We start from the raw sequence: 24,000 nt of genomic DNA, 5'->3' as shown, positions 1-24,000 counted from the left end.
GCGGCTGTGCAAATCTGAGGAAAGATGCTTAACTGCTTGCAAGAAGATGATGTTACTTCTTTAAATGTGAATTATTATACTACAGACCCGAGGCGACCCTTGGTGTGTTAGCGTTACGTTTTCCCAAATTACTTCGAAATGAAGCAAGTCACTCCTTCCCGGGCAAGAAAGAATTAGCTGTATCGTCTACGTAGGTTTATGTTCCTGCAACACCTCTTCTTGAGGCGTACGAGGCTGGAGGATGAGGTTTAGTTTATCCCCTGCCTCTGGAAAGATATGGCAGTAAATGGATAGCTTGGCATACAAGTGGGTCGCTGCCTTAATAAATGGCTGTGTTGCTAATCCAGAGACATGTCTTTAGAATTTTTTTTCTCCGACTTGTGAAGTTCGTCGTATTTGACAGAGTATGTATGTGTCTGAGAGAGAGAGAGAGAGAGAGAGAGAGAGAGAGAGAGAGAGCTAGTAGTAACCGAGCTAGCGTCTTACCAGTAGTTGCCTAAGCAGGTTGAAGAACATGTTTTTATTTCTTCTGATTGATGGCAGTACTTGTTTTGCTACTGCGGACTTGTCCACCTATAATCATATTCCCGTTGATGGCATAGCTGTAAGTTCACATTGATTTATATTCCAAGAAATTTATTTGATAGGAGGGACATTGCGCTTTTTGACGATGAAGCTAGTTCTCTGAAACTTGTCTCGGAATTATTATTATTATTATTATTATTATTATTATTATTATTATTATTATTATTATTATTATTATTATTATTATTATTATTATTCAGAAGATTAACCTTGTATAACTGAATCACGAAAGTTTGGAACGTGATAAATCCATAATTAACCTTGTTCATGTGGAACATCAATCCAAAATAATCATATTCTCGTTGATGGCATTGTAGTAAGTTCACATGTTTTGATTTATATTCCAAGAAATTTATTGATAGGAGGGCCATTGCGCTTTTTATTATTATATTATTATTATTAATGTTATTATATTATTATTATTATTATTATATTATTATTATTATTATTATTATTATTATTATTATTATTATTATTATTATTATTTTTATTATTATTCAGAACATGAATCTTGTTTATATGGAACAAGCCCAAAGGGGCCATTGATTTGAAATTCAAGCTTACAAGGATTTATGGAGTTCACTGGGAAGTAATAAATTGATAAACATATAAAATTAAAAAAGATAAACGGTCCCGAAGATGGCGTGGAAAAAATATTTGCTTTACAAAGTTAACTTGGCCGCTAATGCTTTCATCATTTGCACATCTGTGGTGGAGAAATTTACGGCGTCAAAAATCATTCATTACGCTGAATCCACGTCTGTCTGACTTCAGGAAGTCGGAAAGGCTTGCAAGGCCCCTCGAATCGAATCCTACGAAGGGAGCCCCCAAAGACCCGGATGTTTGACGAGATCGTAAATTTGGGCCCCCGTGAAAATTAATGGCCTTCGTGATAGAGTTATTATGACGTTTCTGCTCCGTATTTTCATTACGTTGTTGTTCTAGCGTACCTATTATAAATATTTAGGGTACGGTCGTGTAATTTCTTGTAGCCGTATGAAGCGTGGTCGCGTAATATCTTCTTGTTTCTTGTCGTATGGAGTGCAGTCGTGTAATATCTATCTACTATTCGTATGAAGTGGTGTCGTGTAATATCTTCTTGTCGCAGAGGTGCAGTCGTGTAATATATTCTTGTTGAATGAAGTGCGGCCGTGTAGTCTTTCCTATTCATATGAAGTGGGGTCGTGTAATATCGTGTAGCCGTGTGCAGGTCGTGTAATAACTATACTGGTAGTACGAAGTGCTTATTAAATGTATAATAATCCTTTCCTGTTGCATGTTCATAATGTTCCTTTAACAATTTCTTGTCTGTTTAGCATGTTATATTGCAGAGCTCAGTTGTATAGGAGGTGGAACATATTTTTCTGAAGTTACTCAGTCTCGTAAGATTATTTTAGAAATTAATACAGCATTTATTCAGTCACTGAGTCTTTGGTATAATCGGAAAGTAGCCGTAATTTAGCATATTGCAAAATGTGATGGTGCGAGGTTTTAGAACTTAAACTTGGTTAAGCTGACATTTTATTCTATTAGTGTAATATCACATGGAAGTGTACATGCATGTTTAAGATGCTTACTAAAGTTAGTCTCTCTCTCTCTCTCTCTCTCTCTCTCTCTCTCTCTCTCTCTCTCTCAGGTAGTGGTCCCAGTTTTTATAAATAATCTGTTAGATGCTGTCTCTTTCTCTCATAAGTTCTTACCCATCGTTACTTGTTAGCTCTCAGGCATCATTATTGCCCGTTACCTCTTACCACAGCCTGCTAAGGTTTATTGCATATTTCGGTATATAACGCTTGGATTTTTTTGGTGTGGGTTTTATATCTTAAGGTATGGGTGTTAAACTTAAACTCTTAACCGTAGTTTTTTTTTATTGTTTTGTTTTTTAAGCTTGCCTTTGGAACGGCAGAGTTATATAAATGAATAATTTTCTAACAAGTTAGAAATTTTCTTCACCATTTTGTCATGATACTAAGTATTTTTATTGGTAAAATTTATTTACCCTAATTTTATTACCCGAAAGATCCTCGGTCCAAAATGGCTTGTTGTATAGATTGGAAGGGTAGATAATCCAGTTTTCGATTTATGGTTTTTTTTTTCTTTTTTAGCTTCCTCTTTGCCCATGATTAATTTTGGGTGTGAGAGAATGCGGTCATTTTTTATTAGATATGTATGGGATGCCGTGGTGCGCATGGGCGTGTGTTAGCGTTTGGGCACATGCTTTAGAAATTTTGTGTGAGAGAGAGAGAGAGAGAATCAACTCTTGAGCGGGAATGAAAATTGGCGTTTCGTAGCGAAAATCCTCGCCTGTATCAGATGATTTTACTCAGCTGCCGTGACGTTAGTAGTAAAGCAAACTTCATTTCGTAAATTAAGTATACGTAGGTGATGTTTTTCGTTTTAATTTATAAATGACTTGTGAAATCTTAGCTACGTGTCAGTGGAGCTTTTTACCTCTCTGTGCTAAAATTATTTTCGCTTATTTTCTTTATTGAACTATTTTTTTTAAAGATTGCATAACAGTTGTTCAAATAGTCTTGTGATCAGTGGGTTAATTTAATAGTCTATTGTGACGAATAACATTTTCTTCTGTTTAATTCACAGCTTAACCTAACCTAACCTAACCCAACTCAACCCTAACCCAACCTAACCTAACCGAACCTATAACAGTGTGATACTTTGAGTGACATCAAGGCCCTTCCAGAGATTAATTATCTGTCGTATGAATTCTTGGAATAACATTATATTGAGAAAGAGGAAATGAGTCTTCATTAGAATTCCAACACTTGGAAGAGATGAATTTAAAAGTACTATTAAATTCCTAAAATTCCCAGACTTGGAAAAGGTGGAATTGAAAGTTGGATCACATGTTTTTCACGATCTTTGAGAACCATTACATATCCGTGGCCTTAATTAGCGTATTTATGTAAGGTAGTATTTCTCAAATCCCAAAAACGTCTTTGTGTTTACAGTATGTTTGTTAAGAAATATTAAAGCAAGTATATCCCATTTAATAAAAGCTCATATTTTTCTGTCGTAAACTTTTGGAAACTATAGAAGATCCAAAGCTTAATACGTTCCTCGAGGTCGTCTTAATTTATTAAAATCAAGATACAATAAAGAGTATATTTTAAATTGCAAAGCCAAATACTCTTTCTATTTGCAATTTTAATGCGTCACTTCCCCTCAATAAACCCCTTTGTTTAGACCGTCTGATGCAGAAATACCTCAGAGGAGATACAATCTGAAGAGTGCACAATAGCATATATTTATCTTTGTTGTAGTTGATTTTTTTTTTCACGTCATTTATGCTACCGAACAGGATGAGAGGCGAAATTCGCCTGATCCTGCTGTGTAGCTGGTTGGTCGTTCACAAAGATGAAATTCCCATTTGCGAAGCACCTGGCTTTGTATTGTCTGTTACTGAATCAGCGGAGAAGTTATTTATGAGGTCATCTCTCTCTCTCTCTCTCTCTCTCTCTCTCTCTCTCTCTCTCTCTCTCTCTCTCTCTCTCTCTCTCTCTCTCTCTCTGAGAACGTAAGCGCAATTTATTCAGAGTTCTTTGTGTCTTCCTCTCGGGTGTTTTTTTTTTCCTCTTCTTCATCTTCTTATTCATCGAATCTTCGTCAACTTATGTAAGTCATGTGAACGTAAAAGGGAAGGGCCTCCCAGGGAGGAGATTATTGATGACAGCGGATAGGTTGATTCTGTTCCGTTGAAATCCCTTTAGGCCTCGATCAGCTGAGAGCATTGTGGAGATAATGAAGTCGTGATCTTATTTTATCACCGGTTGTTGTCCGATTAAGAATAGAGGGTTAGAACTTCTTACCTGAAGGGTTTATGTAGTTGCAGAAACCTTGATTAAACTGTTGACTTGGATGTAATGATATTAATCATAAGTTCATAATGTTTGCGATATTTTTTTATACTATTACTCATGATATTGTACTCTGCTGTAGGAAGTTTATTTAAGGTCAAAGGTCTTCTGTGAAATTCCGCCTCTCCGGTCTTTCCTGTGCTCTGTCTTACTCACTCAAATCTCCATTTGTCTGGCTCCCTTGGAGAAAAAAAAAAAAAAAAAAAAAAAAAAAAAAAAAAAGGAAGACGGTTTATTACTGCAGGTTAGGCGAAGATTAAGCTTCTTGAAGGTACGAAGATTCGGTGGTGAAATTAGGGCAAAAATAGAGAAGTTCTGTTCGCCATGGAATTAATTTATTCTTTACTTCATTTTCCAACAGTGCCTTTTCTAGTTCTTCATTGATTCATGTGATTAGTTTTCTAGCGTTGTGATATTTTGTTTATTCTCTATGATCACATTTCATTCCGCTTGGATTCCATAGTCCTCTCTTGTTTCGCATTATCTGTAAATAATCCACTTTTTCGTTTTATGTAACCTCAATCACGGTGAATAAATTAAAACTAAATTTCTGTTCATTCGTTTGTTTGTTATGTTATTTATTCACAGTTTTTTAATGCTCCTTTTTTATGGTTGTTTGATATATGTCAAAATATCAAAGAAGTAACTGATTATTAAGTTTACTTTATACCTAAGATAAGAGTGTGGATATATTCACAGGACTTGCCTTGCATTCAGCAGCCAGTATCTCCTGTTCTCTGAATCAGCATTGCATTTGTATTCATATCTTGTCCATGTACATACGTAGTAGAGCCGCATCGCGTGAACAGTCGTTATAAACCAAGCTTGTGTAGGGAGTACTTATGACTCCAGCCGGGAATAAATTATCTGTAACCGACTTTTCTTGAAGTACTTTACTGTCTGCTATGGGGTTCTAAACAACAGCCTCCTGACAGTCCGTTTCCTTTGTGGGCAGTAAATCGCTACCATTTTGACATTACAGCAATTCGTCCCTGTTTTAACGAACTACCGTATCCCATCTTCTTTTATATTGTATCGGTTTTGATACTCTATAACATGTGAAAATTTCAGCTGACTGCATTGTCACATTTTCAAACCAGATTTACTCAAAAGATGAACTGATTAGAAGCTTTGAATGATATCAAAATCTTTGAAGCGCATGTTCTCAGAATTGGGAAAAAAATGGCATACACCAGTTCGTCATATTAAGGATGAATTCTGTTCATTGTCTGGGAGTTCTTATCTTCGCAGTGTGCCGTTCCATATTTGACTCTGGTGTTCCCTGTTTGACATTCTTCTGTTCCATGTTTCACATTCTTCTATTCCGTACTTGACATATCTCGTGCGTTTACCGACAGTTCACACACATCCTTATTTCTAAAATCTTTGTAGTGAATGATGCTGAATAGTTCTTTAGTTCTCATCAGATGTCCGTAATCTAACTGTAGTTTTACCCCAGTTGCCAATACTATTATTTTTTTTATTATTATTATTCAGAAGATGAACCCTATTCAGTCGGAACAAGCCCACCAAAGGGGCCAATGACTTTAACTTCAAGCTTCCAAAGAATATGGTATTCATTCGAAAGAAGTAAGTGTAGGTAATGGGAAATACAGTTGTTGATTGTTATAAAAAGACAATCGATGTAGTTCTTGACTTGCTTAAGTTTATTGTTAAACTTTGGTACTTAGCTTAGAACACCTTACAATTGGAGTTCTTGCATCATTCATACCTTCGGCAAGGTGTAAAAACTTCTTATGCCAAGAATGAAAATCAACCGTTTTAAAAACATCTAGGTTATATATATATATATATATATATATATAATATATATAATATATATATACATATATATATATATATATATATATATATATATATATATATATATATATATATATATATATATAAGCCTTCTTACAAAGCAGACACTTCGCCCTCAGGGTTATAATAGGTCAAAACTAAAAAAAAAAAAAGAGAGAGAGAGAGAGATAACTAGTTTGTTGAGTAAGGAACAGGTGGATAAGATTCCTGTGCCAACTTCGTCGTCATAAGATTCGAAGCACGTAGGAACTATCCCCCGGGTCTTATTCACTCCCTCCCACCCTTCTCATCCTCCTCCTCCTCCTCCTCCTCCGCCACCTCCTCCTCCTCCTTCTCCCTCCTCCCCCTCCCCCTTTCTGTTCATTCCATCCCATCCTCCTATTCTTCAACCACATCTTCCTCCCCCACATATTTCTTGTACATATTCTTTGTTCTTTACTTATTTGAGGGATTACATTATTCTTCATATTTACCTTTCCCTTTGAGAGAGAGAGAGAGAGAGAGAGAGAGAGAGAGAGAGAGAGAGAGAGTTTGCCAGTCATTTACCGTAACAGAAATGTTGTCTGCATAAAGTACATTTGATATACTACACACATATGTTTATATATAGACATAAAAACACACATATATAATATGTATTTGTAGTTAGACAGATAGATAGATTTGATATACTTTATGGAGAAAACGTTTCTGGTAAGGTAAATGACTGGCGTGCCTCTCTCTCTCTCTCTCTCTCTCCTCTCTCTCTCTCTCTCAGAAAAACCGGCCTGTGAGGGAAGACTGCGTGGCGCCCTACAACCATATACTTTTTTTTTTCTTTTCTTTTTAGTTCATTTAATGGCCTGAAAACTCACCTGTCAGAGGCTGTCTTCCTGATGCTATTGTATTTACCATAAGAGTGCAATTCAATCCTCATTCTGCGGGTTTTTGCTTTTTATCTTCGCCAGCACTAATGATACGTGGCTGTCGTGTAGATGGGGGCATTAGTCCCCCCCCCCCCCCCCCCCTCTCTCTCTCTCTCTCTCTCTCTGTGTGTGTGTGTGTGTGAATATGAAGAGCACGTCTGTGTAACTTTTGATATATATTTCTCAGGAATATTCCTTATTCCTTCATCTCTGTTAACGGTTATCAGTTACTTTCTCTCTCTCTCTCTCTCTCTCTCTCTCTCTCTCTCTCTGTGTTGTTGTGTACTGTGGTGGGTGTTGATGTGTGTGTTTGCGTTTGAAGAGGAATTGAGAGAGCACGTCTGTGGAAACTTTTGTTATATATATTTCTCAGGAATAATTCCCTTATTCCCTCAATCTCTGTTTAACGGTTTATCAGTTTACTTTCTTCTCTCTCGCTCACTCTCCATCCTCTCTGCTCTCTTCTCTTAGTTTGGTTTTGTTTGACATTGGATCACCCCTTATAGAATGTTAACAGAACTTTTAATGTTTTCATAAGAACCTCCCTTAATCCGCCATTTCTTTTAACGTTTGTCTCTTACTTTCGCTGACGGGCAAAAAACGGGTTATTGTTTGTGCCTGACTTATTTCATCTTTTTTTTTTCCTTCTCAGCGAAAGGTCAGGTAAGTTGAAGATAGGTCGGTACATACTTTCTTGAACGGACAAGGTGCATTGATTATTCATACGGCAAGTTGGGTATGTCATTACGCATCTTTGGCAGTGACCTTTTTGTTAAGTGAACTGTGAATGTTCGACTTTAAATGGCAGGTTAACACGCGCGCGCAGGTTAACACACACACACACACACACACACACACACACACACACCAACTTAATATGAGACATAGGCAGTGGACAAAACTGGTGTAATTTTGCAAATATATTATTCATTTGCAAGTTGAATGCTGAGAGAAATTAAGATTTGTAAAATGGGTTATCAGATTAGTCTTTCTTTCGTCGCTTTTTATTATAAGTAGCATGATTTTCAATTTTCGCATGCTTGCTCTGTATTATTCATTCTAAAATTATCAAATATGAATGACATTTTTTGTATGTCGACGACTTCGAAGCAAAAATTTGTCAGCAACACTACGAGATGGATCTCACTAAACATATTACCACCATTATCATAAAGCAGCTTTTTTTCGTACATATGCGAACTATTTAGCAAATGTCTAATTATCAAGTAGATAGTATACTTGACAGATACAAACCCAGTAATGATAATAATATGTTTAGTGAGATCCATCTCGTAGTGTTGCTGACAAATTTTTGCTTCCAAGTCGTCGACATACAAAAAATGTCATTCATATTTGATAATTTTCGAATGAATAATAGAGAGTAAATAAGTGAAAATTTAAAATCATGCTACTTATAATAAATATTAAATGTAAACTTCATTTGTTGGTATATTTTGTGCTGAACGTTCTTTGTCAACGCTTAAGTTTTTGAATTAGGTAAGGGTTATACTTGTTATTTTCTCACTGTGCAATAGCATTGAATGAATTTTGCCTTTGGTATGATTATATTCAATAGGTATTTGGCAGTGGTAGGAAGTAAATGATGTTTTTGTTATGAGGAACGTTTGTATCAAATTGAAGGCGATGTCTTAGAATGAAGAAGAAATAACTACAAAGGGGTGTCAGCTTATCGTCTGGTCTCGAATGCCATCTAGTTTTCCTCCCAGTTAGATTTCTCGATTACTGTGACACTCTTTCAAATGTTTGTTCCCAACTGCATTCCACTCTTTTGTTTATCTTAATTGCCATCTCTCGTTAGCGTCGTTTGAGGATGTTCTCTGTCTTCACACTTGTTACACTTCCATTCAAGTATAGTACAATTACACGTCCGTGGCCCAAGTCAAGATTCTTATCTGTCGGTGAAAAAAATGACATAACTTTATACAACTAGCATTGTTGGAGCAAATATTAAAGTAGAGAGAACGGTGTGCCGTGTTGCCGACATGTTATCAGTTTGGTATGAAAACTTCGAATAGCATTGCTCAGGTGTCGGAGCAGATAAGCTAAAACCATAAACTGGAAGTATCGATGCCTATATATTTTAAGTTTGTCAAGTTTCGATCGTTCTTAGACTTCTTTCTACCTCCAAACTATTTATTTTATTATAAATACAAGGATAAACACCGTAGGTGACAAAACCTTACCCTGCAGCATCCCACTGTATACTGCGAATTTATTTTACAAGCCACAGATAGTATATTATGCATATGGTTACCAAAAATAACTTAATATATAGTGTTTTATGTATATCTTCCTTTTGTCTCCTTTCACGTGTCCATGATTATTTTTTGAAAATTTACTTTACCATTTCCAAATTAATGGGTTTGTTTTTCTGTTTCAGGTACAGCTGGCATGAAAGCATAATAGAGTGCTTGCTATGGTTAATGATAAACCTGAGTATTCAGCAGTGAGTAGTTTTTAGACTATAAAGTTTCAAATTACTTTTCACATTCGTCTTACAAATTGCTCCTCTTGTTTTGATACGCCTCCATTTATTGACTCTCCTCTTTCCTGTTGTTTTTCCTTCAGGTTTCGCTCTTCCAGATCTCACATTAGTTAGTATCTTACAGTTTATTTTTTTCATGTTGTTTGCTTTTCTGTGTTATTTCTTTACATGTTTTGTTGTTTACAAATCATTTCCTATGTGGGGTATAATTTACAAACGATTTCTCATATATGGTTATGTATAAATTGCTCGTTGGTCAATATAATAATAATAATAATAATAATAATAATAATAATAATAATAATAATAATAATAATAATAATAATAATAATAAAAGACCAGCTCCTGATAGACAAAATGGTAATGAAGAACAGTAGGAGAAGGAAAACCAACCTAAGCTTGGCATGGATAGACTATAAGAAAGCCTTCGACATGATACCACACACATGGCTAATAGAATGCCTGAAAATATATGGGGCAGAGGAAAACACCATCAGCTTCCTCAAAAATACAATGCGCAACTGGAATACAATACTTACAAGCTCTGGAATAAGACTAGCAGAGGTTAATATCAGGAGAGGGATCTTCCAGGGCGACTCACTGTCCCCACTACTCTTCGTAGTAGCCATGATTCCCATGACTAAAGTACTACAGAAGATGGATGCCGGGTACCAACTCAAGAAAAGAGGCAACAGAATCAACCATCTGATGTTCATGGACGACATCAAGCTGTATGGTAAGAGCATCAAGGAAATAGATATCCTAATCCAGACTGTAAGGATTGTATCTGGGGACATCAGGATGGAGTTTGGAATAGAAAAATGCGCCTTAGTCAACATACAAAAAGGCAAAGTAACGAGAACTGAAGGGATAAAGCTACCAGATGGGAGCAACATCAAAAACATAGATGAGACAGGATACAAATACCTGGGAATAATGGAAGGAGGGGATATAAAACACCAAGAGATGAAGGACACGATCAGGAAAGAATATATGCAGAGACTCAAAGGCGATACTCAAGTCAAAACTCAACGCGGAAATATGATAAAAGCCATAAACACATGGGCAGTGCCAGTAATCAGATACAGCGCAGGAATAGTGGAATGGACGAAGGCGAACTCCGCAGCATAGATCAGAAAACCAGGAAACATATGACAATACACAAAGCACTACACCCAAGAGCAAATACGGACAGACTATACATAACACGAAAGGAAGGAGGGAGAGGACTACTAAGTATAGAGGACTGCGTAAACATCGAGAACAGAGCACTGGGGCAATATCTGAAAAACCAAAACCAGTGAAGACGAGTGGCTAAAGAGGTGCATGGGAAGAAGGACTGATAAAAGTAGACGAAGACCCAGAAATATACAGAGACAGGAGAAATGACAGACAGAACAAGAGAGGACTGGCACAACAAACCAATGCACGGACAATACATGAGACAGACTAAAGAACTAGCCAGCGATGACAATTGGCAATGGCTACAGAGGGGAGAGCTAAAGAAGGAAACTGAAGGAATGATAACAGCGGCACAAGATCAGGCCCTAAGAACCAGGCATGTTCAAAGAACGATAAGACAGAAATAACATCTCTCCCATATGTAGGAAGTGCAATACGAAAAATGAAACCATAAACCACATAGCAAGTGAATGCCCGGCACTTGCACAGAACCAGTACAAAAAGAGGCATTTGATTCAGTAGCAAAAGCCCTCCATGGAGCCTGTGCAAGAAACATCAGCTACCTTGCAGTAATAAGTGGTACGAGCACCAACCTGAAGGAGTGATAGAAAACGATCAGGCAAAGATCCTCTGGGACTATGGTATCAGAACGGATAGGGTGATACGTGCAAACAGACCAGACGTGACGTTGATTGACAAAGTCAAGAAGAAAGTATCACTCATTGATGTCGCAATACCATGGGACACCAGAGTTGAAGAGAAAGAGAGGGAAAAAATGGATAAGTATCAAGATCTGAAAATAGAAATAAGAAGGATATGGGATATGCCAGTGGAAATCGTACCCATAATCATAGGAGCACTAGGCACGATCCCAAGATCCCTGAAAAGGAATCTAGAAAATCTAGAGGCTGAATAGCTCCAGGACTCATGCAGAAGAGTGTGATCCTAGAAACGAAACACCCCATAGTAAGAAAAGTGATGGACTCCTAAGGAGGCAGGATGCAACCGGAGGAACCCCACACTATAAACTACCACCCAGTCGAATTTTATTTTGGACTGTGATAGAGCAAAAAAAAAAAAAAAAAAAAAAAAAAAAAAAAAAAAAAAAAAAAAAAAAATAATAATAATAATAATAATAATAATAATAATAATAATAATAATAATAATTTTTAGCCTGTTTTCAACTGCATATCTTCTTGATTTGAAATGTGGTCATCATACAGTTTTGACTGTTTTCAGCTTCTGGTTATTATGTGACACCTTCATTTGCCGTGACAGAGAAAATATTAATTCACATTAAATTCCTTCCTTATACAGTTATTTAATTTAACGTTGTATGTATACATTAGGTGTATATTTGTATGTTTGTCAGAGAGAGAGAGAGAGAGAGAGGTTGTTATTGAGTTTTCATCAATTTGTGATATAATAGAGAGAGAGAGAGAGAGAGAGAGAGAGAGCAGGCCTGTTGCAAAACCCACCAAGCTGGGATACAATACCAAAGAATTAGATGAGTATTCTCGTAAACTAGAGATGCTATTAAGTACTGGTCCTCACTCTTGATATGGTCTAATTACGATGCTTGTGCAATTTATGACCAATTTCAGCTCTGAAATTGAATTCACTTCAAATTAACAGATTACCTCCAAGGGGAATTCACTAATTAAAGTTAATTGGCTTTCATTGAGTTGATGTTACGTTCGACAAATCACAGAAGGTTACAGCAGGTAGGGAGGAGTTGAGTGGAAAATTTAAATATGCTTTTAATTCTGGAACGAAGAAAATCACTCGAATTTTACAATGTAGCTGTGAGGCTTTGTAGTACATTTAGAATGAGATAATGATACGGATAAGCGTGTATGGTAAATGTTAATATTTACCAATTTTTTTTACTACTACAAAAATTCAAGCACCCAAAGCATAATGGTGTTCATTTGGAAGAAGTAAAAGAAGAATATAGGAAAAACAGAACGAATGGGCCAGTTATTAGAAAGGAGAAAAGATAAATTAATGAATTGATAGGTAAGAATTTAAATAAATGATTGCGATACAAGGTCAATTGTTTTAGGGTAGTAATGCATTGCATCTTCGCTTGATCTTATGAGGCTCTTGGACAGCATCCTCAGCGAGACTGGCTGGTACATGAAGGGTTAACACTTATTATTATTATTATTATTGTTATTATTATTATTATTATTATTATTATTATTGTTGTTGTTGTTGTTGTTGTTGTTGTTGACTTAACGTTATAAAAATAACGAAACTGTTCTTATTCATATTATTATTATTATTATTATTATTATTATTATTATTATTATTATATTATTAAATTACTTGGGAAATCTCACAGATCACGAAGAACCTAAATGAACTGTCTTCCACAGAAGGAAAAGCAGTAAGATAGAAGAGACACCGTTTATTATTATTATTATTATTTTTTTTTTTTTTTTTTTTTTGCTCTATCACAGTCCTCCAATTCGACTGGGTGGTATTTATAGTGTGGGGTTCCGGGTTGCATCCTGCCTCCTTAGGAGTCTATCACTTTTCTTACTATGTGTGCCGTTTCTAGGATCACACTCTTCTGCATGAGTCCTGGAGCTACTTCAGCCTCTTGTTTTTCTACATTCCTTTTTTCAGGGATCTTGGGATCGTGCCTAGTGCTCCTATGATTATGGGTACGATTTCCACTGGGCATATCCCATATCCTTCTTATTTCTATTTTCAGATCTTGATACTTATCCATTTTTTCCCTCTCTTTCTCTTCAACTCATGGTATTGCGACATCAATGAGTGATACTTTCTTCTTGACTTTGTCAATCAACGTCACGTCTAGTCTGTTTGCACGTATCACCCTATCCGTTCTGATACCATAGTCCCAGAGGATCTTTGCCTGATCGTTTTCTATCACTCCCTCTGGTTGGTGCTCGTACCACTTATTACTGCAAGGTAGCTGATGTTTCTTGCACAGGCTCCAGTGGAGGGCTTTTGCCACTGAATCATGCCTCTTTTTGTACTGGTTCTGTGCAAGTGCCGGGCATTCGCTTGCTATGTGGTTTATGGTTTCATTTTTCGTATTGCACTTCCTACATATGGGAGAGATGTTATTTCTGTCTATCGTTCTTTGAATATATCTGGTTCTTAGGGCCTGATCTTGTGCCGCTGTTATCATTCCTTCAGTTTCCTTCTTTAGCTCTCCCCTCTGTAGCCATTGCCATGTGTCATCGCTGGCTAGTTCATTAGTCTGTCTCATGTATTGTCCGTGCATTGGTTTGTTGTGCCAGTCCTCTGATCTCTCTGTCATTCTCCTGTCTCTGTATATTTCTGGGTCTTCGTCTACTTTTATTAGTCCTTCTTCCCATGCACTCTTTAGCCACTCGTCTTCACTGGTTTTCAGATATTGCCCCAGTGCTCTGTTCTCGATGTTTACGCAGTCCTCTATACTTAGTAGTCCTCTCCCTCCTTCCTTTCGTGTTATGTATAGTCTGTCCGTACTTGCTCTTGGGTGTAGTGCTTTGTGTATTGTCATTTGTTTCCTGGTTTTCTGATCTATGCTGCGGAGTTCTGCCTTCGTCCATTCCACTATTCCTGCGCTGTATCTGATTACTGGCACTGCCCATGTGTTTATGGCTTTTATCATATTTCCGGCGTTGAGTTTTGACTTGAGTATCGCCTTGAGTCTCTGCATATATTCTTTCCTGATCGTGTCCTTCATCTCTTGGTGTTTTATATCCCCTCCTTCCATTATTCCCAGGTATTTGTATCCAGTCTCATCTATGTGTTTGATGTTGCTCCCCATCTGGTAGCTTTATCCCTTCAGTTCTCGTTACTTTGCCTTTTTGTATGTTGACTAATGTTGACTAAGGCGCATTTTTCTATTCCAAACTCCATCCTGATGTCCCCAGATACAATCCTTACAGTCTGGATTAGGGTATCTATTTCCTTGATGCTCTTACCATACAGCTTGATGTCGTCCATGAACATCGGATGGTTGATTCTGCTGCTTATTATTATTATTATTATTATTATTATTATTATTATTATTATTAATTATTATTATTATTATTATAGGACAAAGGAATTGTCACAGACCAGGAAGAAATTCTTTGAACTTTCTCCGTAGAAGGAAAAGCAGTAATATAGAAGAGACACCGTCGCGAGAGGTCTAATTGGAAGCGAGGCGCTCAATCAAAATTTCTCAGAATCTCGATAAAGGAGATAAAATGCCGAACGGGCCATATAGTCCCTTATCGGCCGCAGTAACCGTTTCTCTAATTATCGTTATCTGTGGGTTCCTTTCCAATTAGGACAGACGATATATTCGGAAAGCAGGACGATTTTATCGCCGGATGGAATCTCTCTCTCTCTCTCTCTCTCTCTCTCTCTCTCTCTCTCTCTCTCTCCGCAGCGAACTAGTAGGTACCTATTTGATTTGATGATTTCTCAATAAGACATTACGTATTTTATCATACTGATTTTTATCTATTCATAAATTGATTATTTTAATTTTCGTGTATATAGCCTACTTGTGTTGCTAAGTTTTTTATTATTATTTTTATCTAAAATTTTCAGCTTTTCGCACCCCAGCAATTTGAATAGTTTTTTTAACTTATTTATTTTTTATTTTTTTTATTCATATGTAAAATGTCTCAGTTCTTGGTTTCTCCTAAGAGTTTAGTTTCTATTTAAAACTGCAGTTCATGGTTCTTGTACTCTGCTTATGTGTGTGTGTATCTGTTATTTATGCGTCTGCACGTTTGGAGTGTACATGAAATACGAGTCGCAGTTCGCAGGACTTTGGAGGCTGTTGTGAGCAGTGGTGGGTAACAATTAAGTTGAAAAATGTCTTTTAATATCTTTTAAACGTATTCTCTGATGAAAGTTTGTTGAAATTGTCCGCTGTGAAAATGGCTCGGAAATGTGCACTGTGCAAGTGGCTTTAGAATGTGTTCCGTTAAAGTTTGTTGAAAATGTATTTTGTAGAAAATTGAGCAAAATTGTGTTAAGAATATATTCTGTGAAAGGTTGTTGGAATTGTATTCTGTGGAAGTTTGTTGAAATTGTATTATGAGAAAGTTTGTTGTAATTGTATTCTGAGAAAGTTTGTTGAAACTGTAGTCTGTGCAAGGTTGTTAAAATTGTATTCTGTGAAAGTTTGTTGAAAATATTTTCAGTGAAAGGTTGTTAAAATTGTAGTCTGCGAAAGTCTGTTGAAAATGTTTTCAGTGAAAGGTGGTTAAAATTGTAGTCTGCGAAAAGTCTGTTCAAAATGTTTTCAGTGAAAGGTTGTTAAAATTGTAGTCTGCGAAAGTCTGTTGAAAATGTTTTCTATGGAAGGTTGTTAAAATTGTATTCTGTGAAAGTTTGTTGATAATGTATAGTGAAAAGGGCTTAAAAATTTATTCTGCTAATGTGCGCGAAAGATGTTTTCAGTAAAAAATTCAGCAGAAGTTAGTAGGAATGAAATCTGAAAATTTGTTAGAAAAGTATTCTGAGAACTCCCTTACTGAGAGAGAAGCTTGATTCTGGGCGGAGCGCGACTCCTTGCAATAAACATAGGCCCTTAATTTCTTCACCGAGTGTACTGGCGAACGATATGTGTAACAAGACATTGGCCATCTGCTCTTGTGGGAATTCTGGCTTCTGTCTTACCCTGACAGCATTTAAGGTGTGTTAATGTGTGTTTCGCTTTTTCATTCATTTGTTTTTTTTTTCTTAAGCACTTTAGTTTGTTAGTTTTTAGTGCAGGTTTTAGAATCTGTAAAACTATCTTGATTTAAACCAACCACCAAGAGAACTAAGAACAGGGCTGACGGCGTTTCAGGGTAAAATTTCGAAGTGAACTTTCTTTCTCAGTCCGAACGAACTTCAGCCCATTGGTACACTTTGTCACGAGGAGAAAGGATTGTCATTTTTTTTTTTTTACCAACCCATATCACGATGAAAAAGGAGAGCTCTTTGAAACTGTCTCGTGACTTGGAGATTATCTCTCTCTCTCTCTCTCTCTCTCTCTCTCTCTCTCTCTCTCTCTCTCTCTCTCTCAAACGCGTGGCTTTCCCTTTTTTCATTTGTTTTAATTTTCGTAATTTTTCCACGCATTCCGCGTTGGAAGATATAATTGTATTTTTATTTTTATGATAAACCGATTCAACCTATTTACTAAACTGATAGTTTAGGAATGTCTCTCCTTTTCTTGTGTTCCCAGATTTTAAATAACTAAGAAATAGTCTTCTTAAGAGAGTATGGATAAATTCGATTGCATTTCGGATGTTAGAGGAAGAAAGGGAAATGCTTTACGTAGAATTGCCTGTGGCTTGTAACAAGGATCAATTCAAAGAATAAAAACAAAAACAAAAATTTAGAACTAAGAATAAAAATGAAAAAAAAAAGTGAAAACTGGGAAAACTAATAAATCGCACTTCTTACACAGTTCATGATGGGTCTTAGTCATGAAGTCTTGTGAAAATGGTTTCCGTTTTCATTTTCTTTTAATGGTCGTTGCTTCTTGTGTTGAAAGTCATGGTATTTACCTCCATGGTTTGGCCTTCCTGAAACGTGCGGTCTTGACTTGCGGTATAAAACTCTTCTCTTGTGTAATGGTGAGTTCTGCGTTGTTTTTGATCAAATGTTTGTGGGTCAGGGTCTTGAATGTTAGTTTTTTCAGGGCTGCGATTTTAGCCACGTCGTGTTGAATAGTTCTTTACCACGTAAGGTTATTTATCGCTCGATGTATGACGTTTATCAATTATTATAGATGTAGCGTTAATTAGCTTCCTGTAACGTCTCTTAGTTTGTGTGTGTGTGTGTGTGTGTGTGTGTGTGTGTGTGTGTGTGTGTGTGTGTACATATACACCAATAAAGATAGACAATGAGCTTAAAATATCAGGTAGGAAAATCATAAATCCTCCGATAAAATAAATAGCAAAAGGAAATTAATGTCCTAAATAACAATAAAGAATCCCACCATTGCCTAACAAGGAAAAAGCAAAAGACCCAGAGACCTAACGCATTCCAGAGTCGCATTTTCCCATTAAAAGATAAGGCAGATTCCATGAATCTCACAAGACAGCAGGCGCTACTTCCAATCACGATTAACACCTCGTTAATTAAGATTCTCATTTTTTTCTTCATCCTAGATATTAACGATCCATTTGTCATACAACACATCTCTAAGGTTTCTTATCGCCTAACAAGAATGTGTTATCCAGCCACTTTCACATTAGCATATGAAAGCAACTTTTAATCAGCATCCAACTCATGTTCACTTAAAGAACCCCTTTCTGAAGGGAGTCTTAAGTTTTTTTTTCAGCTCCCATATTTATCACGAACGGAAGCTAAATGGAGGTTTTTTTTTTTTTTCAGATGTGAATGGACCAATTTCTTTTTGACGTCGAGAATTACAAAACCGTTTTCAATTCAATCCGAACATGAAAATGTTAAACCTTACTTAATGAAAACTATATACAAGTTTGACTGAAATGATATATAATTACGCACACTCAGTGTGTGTGAAGATATATATATATATATATATTATATATATATATATATATATATATATATATAATATATATATATATATATAATTATCACATCACCGTGATTCATATAAATTATTCGAGCTACAAATGTCCTTTAATATTAATTCGCTCTACCTCGGAATTGATATATTTTCATATATGTAAACCGAAGGGGAATTTTTTAGTTAATAATAATTTCGTCCTCATGGGATCGAACCACCGTCCAGCGGACAGGAACGAAATCAGGACGACATTGACGTTAACGATTCGGTTAACGTCAATGCCGTCCTGATTTCGTTCCTGTCCGCTGGACGGCGGTTCGATCCCATGAGGGGACGAAATTATTATTAACTAAAAAATTCCCCTTCGGTTTACATATATGAAAATATATCAATTCCGAGGTAGAGCGAATTAGATATTAAGGGACATTTGTAGCTCGAATAATAAATAAATATATATATATATATATATATATATATATATATATATATATATATATATATATTATTGTGTAATCGTTAATTATGTATATGTATATTAATAAATTAGAAATTTTTGCACTAACGAATAGAGGAACACAGGCATCACCTTCCGGCACCATAAATGGGTTCGTTGATATTCATTTCATATTTCTACGTCGCCTTCTTGAGTTTTATGAACGTCCCAAGTCTAGCTGATTTACATGATAGGTTCCTTTTGTCGTCGGAGCCACCGTTGTACTATTTGTTGTTTTTGTTTAGGAATGCCCTGTAGGGCATGTTAATTGAAGGGTCATGTATTCCTATTGGAAGGGCTTCTCGTTACGCCGGGGTGCCATCGCTGGCGTAAGGTCCATGTTCTTAAGGGCAGAGTAGAGATTTACAGCCTTGACGTTTTTGTATATTTTGCTGCTTATTTCCAAGACCGAAGTGTTGGTGGTCTCTCTCTCTCTCTCTCCTTCCAGTCGCGTACTCCTTAACCTTAGCTTCTACGGGCACTTATGTTGCCCTGCCGTGTCTGTTGCGGTATATTAGATAAATCGCTCGCTATTTATCTTCTCTCATCTACTGTCTATTCTGTTTTCGTCCAGCAATTGAAATCTCAAACCCGCTTCGCCCTAATGGTGCGGAATATGAAAGGTTCATTTTCGGAAATGTTCTCGCGTAGATTGAGTTGCCCATTCACGGGCCTTTTTATGTTCTATTGTAATGTAGATTCCGTAGGCCTGCGTACGGTAGGCGGAGAGGAATTTTGAGTGAATGGAACTTACTGTAGGTATGTTACAAGGAGCTATTGCCCTTTTTTGCTCATGACAAGAAAAAGATGTATTGACGTTGTTACGAGGTGCTTCTCATTGTCACTGGAGTAGGCACGGTCCGAGTTGTCTGCTGTCCGAGTTTTGAAAGATGTTGCTCTTGGAAATTAGTTGAATAGTTAGCATTGAAGGTAATAATAATAGTAAAAAGAAATTTTATTCGCGGTTAATACAAGTTATGAATTTACGAACAGTATGGTCGAAGAATAATCTGCGAAAATTTCTTGGGTACACTCAGAGACTGTTGATATGAAATTAAATTTGCTTTTATGAAGGATCCCTTATTTGCCATTTGAAGGTAATTTAGTTTTTTCCCACTGAGGAGGCTCACACGCATCGGAATACCCAGTTGTTTTACTCCTATACTCCACAAAGATTCTAAAATGATTCCTAACAGTCGACTGGATATCTTTTATGTCTTAGGTACCAAAGAGAATGTTAGAAATGTCAAAATAATACTTATAAATTCTGACCCGGTTAGGACTCCTCTTCCTCCCCTCCTCCCCCACCTGTATCCCGTCCTATTTTTTTTCTGTGTTATTTTTCCCTCCAAAGATGGAACATGTGGAAAGGTTGATTACGTGTCGTGTTCATCTTTTCAGTGATTAGATCGAATTTCTAAAGGGTCAAGCTAAATCTCTAAATCTCTCTCTCTCTCTCTCTCTCTCTCTCTCTCGTAAGTAGCCATCTTGCTTGGTGAGTCGTACCCGCGTGAAGTCAGATTAATCAACAGATATCACAAGTTTAACATACGACTAGAATTTGAGAAATATCTAGAAGTGTTCGTGAACTATCGGTGATAAGATTAGTGTGAAAATAGTAGGATAAAGCGTCTTCTAAGTTAGTTAGTTTATCAAGTGTAATACTATAAAATCAGAACAAGATGGCAGTAAGTTCCAACTGCGGGAAGAGGTGGCGTAATTTGGCGTGTCTAGCAGATTCGCAATACGATGAGGTAGCAGGAAGGGAACTGGCATTTCTCATCTATGAAATCAGCAACAGTCCTAACCAAAAAGATACAAAAGCATTCATAGATATATTAGAAGGATATAATCCTTCAAACTGGAACAAATCTAAATGAAAACATCTTGAAAATAATTGAAGAAGTTCCAAATAAAATCCAAGTGGTCAAGAGACTCATAAAGAAAATATACATAAACCAACATATTCCGACAAAGAAAATGAATAAGGTGAATCTTGTGAATATCCTAATTGATGCATTAGGAAAAAGAATGCCAAAAGCATGCAAACTGTGTAAGGTTTGGTATAGCATAGTCAATCCACAAAACCTAATCAGAAAATGTGCTGCATGCAACATTCCGACCCATCCACAGTGTGGCTGAGGTAAATACAAGATTTGAGAAAAGATACAAAGAATTTTTTGTTCAACATGTCTATCATGGATAGACAATGTTATTAAATCAAGATTGAATGTACAAATAGTTGAGGATGAAGAAGAAGAGGAAGAGGAAGAAGAAGAAGAAAAAGAAGAAGAGGAAAACGGAAGAGAAGTAAACAAAAATGAAATGACAGAAAAAATAAGGAAGAAAACAAAGAAACAAGATAAAAGTATGGATGCAGAGATACTCATTGATACTACATATGAGGCAATAAAGCAGCATACCTACGAAGAAATAAATTACGATATGACAACAGAAAAGCAAATCCCGAAGAGGCTCTACCCAGATCTATACAATGACGGGAAAGAGGAAAAAATAGACAAGAAAGACAAAAATCTGCAACCTTTTGAAAAGAGGGAATTGCAGATTTGGAGAAAAGATGTTACTACAAACATCCTAAGATATGTCAAAACTATGAATATATGGTAAATGTGCATACTTAGATGGATGGGGATGATTTGCAGAGATCTGCATCCCAAAAATATGTAAACCTAAAAGAAGGGAAAAGGATGTAAGTTCGACAAAAAATTGGCAAATATATGCAACCCCTGTAGCCATGAATCATAATCAAATAAATAACCAACCAAGTAATAAAATCCAAAATAAGAAGAAACAAATAAAGAGAGAAATCAAGAATATCAGGTAAAAGAGAAAAGCAAACCACCAATGAGATATGCAGAGGTGTCAGCAAAAAATTTCAAAACATCAGCTCCGAAATTCTACTCAAGAGATAATAACTGTATTTATTATGCAAGAGGATATTGCAGAAACGGAGAAAATTGCCAGATTTCAGACACAAAATGAATAATTATGATGAAGGAAGATCAAATATTATGGAAAAGTTGGATTTTTTAATGTCAGAATTTCTGGAAATGAAGACAACATACCAGAACAGGAAAGAGACATGGGAAAATCCTTATTACTACCAGTATTAAATGAAGGAGAAAACACGCAAACCATCATAGTGATGAATGCGCAGGGTTTAGTTACGAGTCAACTCAAAAAGAAAAATAGAGTACTTAGAAGAACTAACCCAAAATGAAAAGAAAATAGATATAATGAATATAAGTGAAACCTGGTATTCCCAAGAGACTGGGAATGATGATCAATAAAAGGGTTCCAAACTTATAGATCAGATAGAAAAAATAGGAATCAAGGGGGAACCGCAATATATTGGGAAGCCAAAAAAAACAAGGAAAATATATGAGAAATATAGTAACTCAGAATGTGAACTAATAGCGGTAGAATTTGAATCTGAAAAATTGATGAACATAGTAATATATAGACCTCCTAATACTAAAGAGTTTGACTTAATAATTGAAAAATTGGATGATATATGTAGAAATCACAAGGACTGGACTATTCTCCTATCTGGTGACTTCAACTTTCCTTTCGTAGAATGGAAAGAACGAATAGGAGATTGTGGTTGTACTTATACATATAAAAAAGAGAGTAATAGTAGTGCAGAAGATAAGAGGCAATTTGAAAAGCTATTAGATATGCTACTAGAATACACATTCAACAAATAAATCACCTGCCAACAAGAAAGGAAAATACTTTAGACCTAGTATTTGTGAACGAGATGAATTATGTTAAAGAAATAATAGTTTATAATGCGAATATTTCAGACCATAATGTCATAGAATTAACAGTTCATTCCAAAGCAAGTGAAAATAGAGATAAGCAAGAAATGAAAAAGTGGGAAGGATATGGAAAATACAACTTCTACAGTAAAAATATAAAATGGTCAGAAATTAATGAAGAATTAAACAAAAGATTGGGATAACATTTTCGTAAGTTGATGACAATAAAAGGGTAAATACGGAGATATTATATAAAATATTGGAGAAAATAGTGGAAAAAATATATACCGAAGAAGAAAAGTAAAACATCATCATGCATACAAGAGACAGAAGGATCTTGTTCCAGAAAATCAGAAAGTGGAAAAAAGGTCTTGCAAAAGAAAAAAATGCATGGAAAGTTTATAGAACTAAAAAAGTAAGATAGAAAATGCAGAACAAAGATTATAACAATCAAAAGAAAATGAAAAACGGGACTTGGAAGAAAAAACCCTATTAAATATCAAGCAAAACCCCAAGCTATTATACTCATATGCGAAGAAGATGAATAAAAGAAGAATAGAAATAGGCCCTCTGAGAATTGAAGGGAGATTAACGAATGAAAAAAAGGAAATTTGCAACATACTGGCAGAACGATATAAGAGAGAATTCACCCCTAGAATAGAATAGATAATGAAGATAATGATATAGAAGTAAGGGATGAAAATAGTGAATATTTAGCTGACATAGATATTAATGAAGCTGATATTGTGCAGGCTATTAATGAAATTAAAAATGGAGCTGCTGCAGGGCCTGATGAATTCCTACTATTTTGTTAAAGAAAGTAGTCATTCTATCGCAAAGCCACTTGCAATATTATTAAGACAAAGTGTAGATACAGGCAAGATTATGATGAGCATAAATTAGCATATATTCACCCCTACTTTCAAAAGTGGATCAAGACTAGAGGCAAGTAATTATAGGCCTGTGAGTCTAACATCACATATTATGAAAGTTTATGAAAGGGTAATGAAGAAAAATATTATGAACATTAATAAAAAATAATTTGTTTAATAAAGGACAACATGGTTTCGTACCCGGAAAAAGTACACAAACCCAACTGTTAGTCCACCGTGAGAACATATTCAAAAATATGAAAAGCGGAAATGAAACAGATGTGGTTTATTTAGACTTTGCAAAAGCTTTTGATAAAGTAGACCATAATATATTAGCGAAGAAAATTAGAAAACACAATATCGTGGATAAAGTAGGAAGATGGTTAAAAGAATTTTTACACAACAGAAAACAGATAGTTATTGCAAACGACGAGAAATCGGATGAAGTCAAGGTAATATC

General features: G+C 35.9%; 2 protein-coding genes across 2 annotated transcripts in view; one reads left to right on the top strand and one right to left on the bottom strand.

Moving 5' to 3' along the window:
- LOC135225382 (uncharacterized) overlaps nt 1-7,200 on the bottom strand; it is a 75,670-nt gene extending 68,470 nt beyond the window's left edge. Inside the window, exon 1 of the mRNA XM_064264715.1 lies at nt 7,139-7,200. Within this exon, the coding sequence (XP_064120785.1) occupies nt 7,139-7,200 (62 nt within the window). The remainder of the gene's footprint in view (nt 1-7,138) is intronic.
- The window catches only part of LOC135225157 (mucin-2-like), an 861,510-nt gene that overhangs the window by 211,789 nt on the left and 625,721 nt on the right, over nt 1-24,000 (top strand). The gene's annotated exons all lie outside the window — the stretch shown is intronic.

This window comes from Macrobrachium nipponense, chromosome 13, assembly GCF_015104395.2.
Source record: "Macrobrachium nipponense isolate FS-2020 chromosome 13, ASM1510439v2, whole genome shotgun sequence".
NCBI lineage: Eukaryota > Metazoa > Arthropoda > Malacostraca > Decapoda > Palaemonidae > Macrobrachium > Macrobrachium nipponense.
Note: the sequence above shows the minus strand (reverse complement) of the source record. Positions and strands in the feature narration are given on the sequence as shown.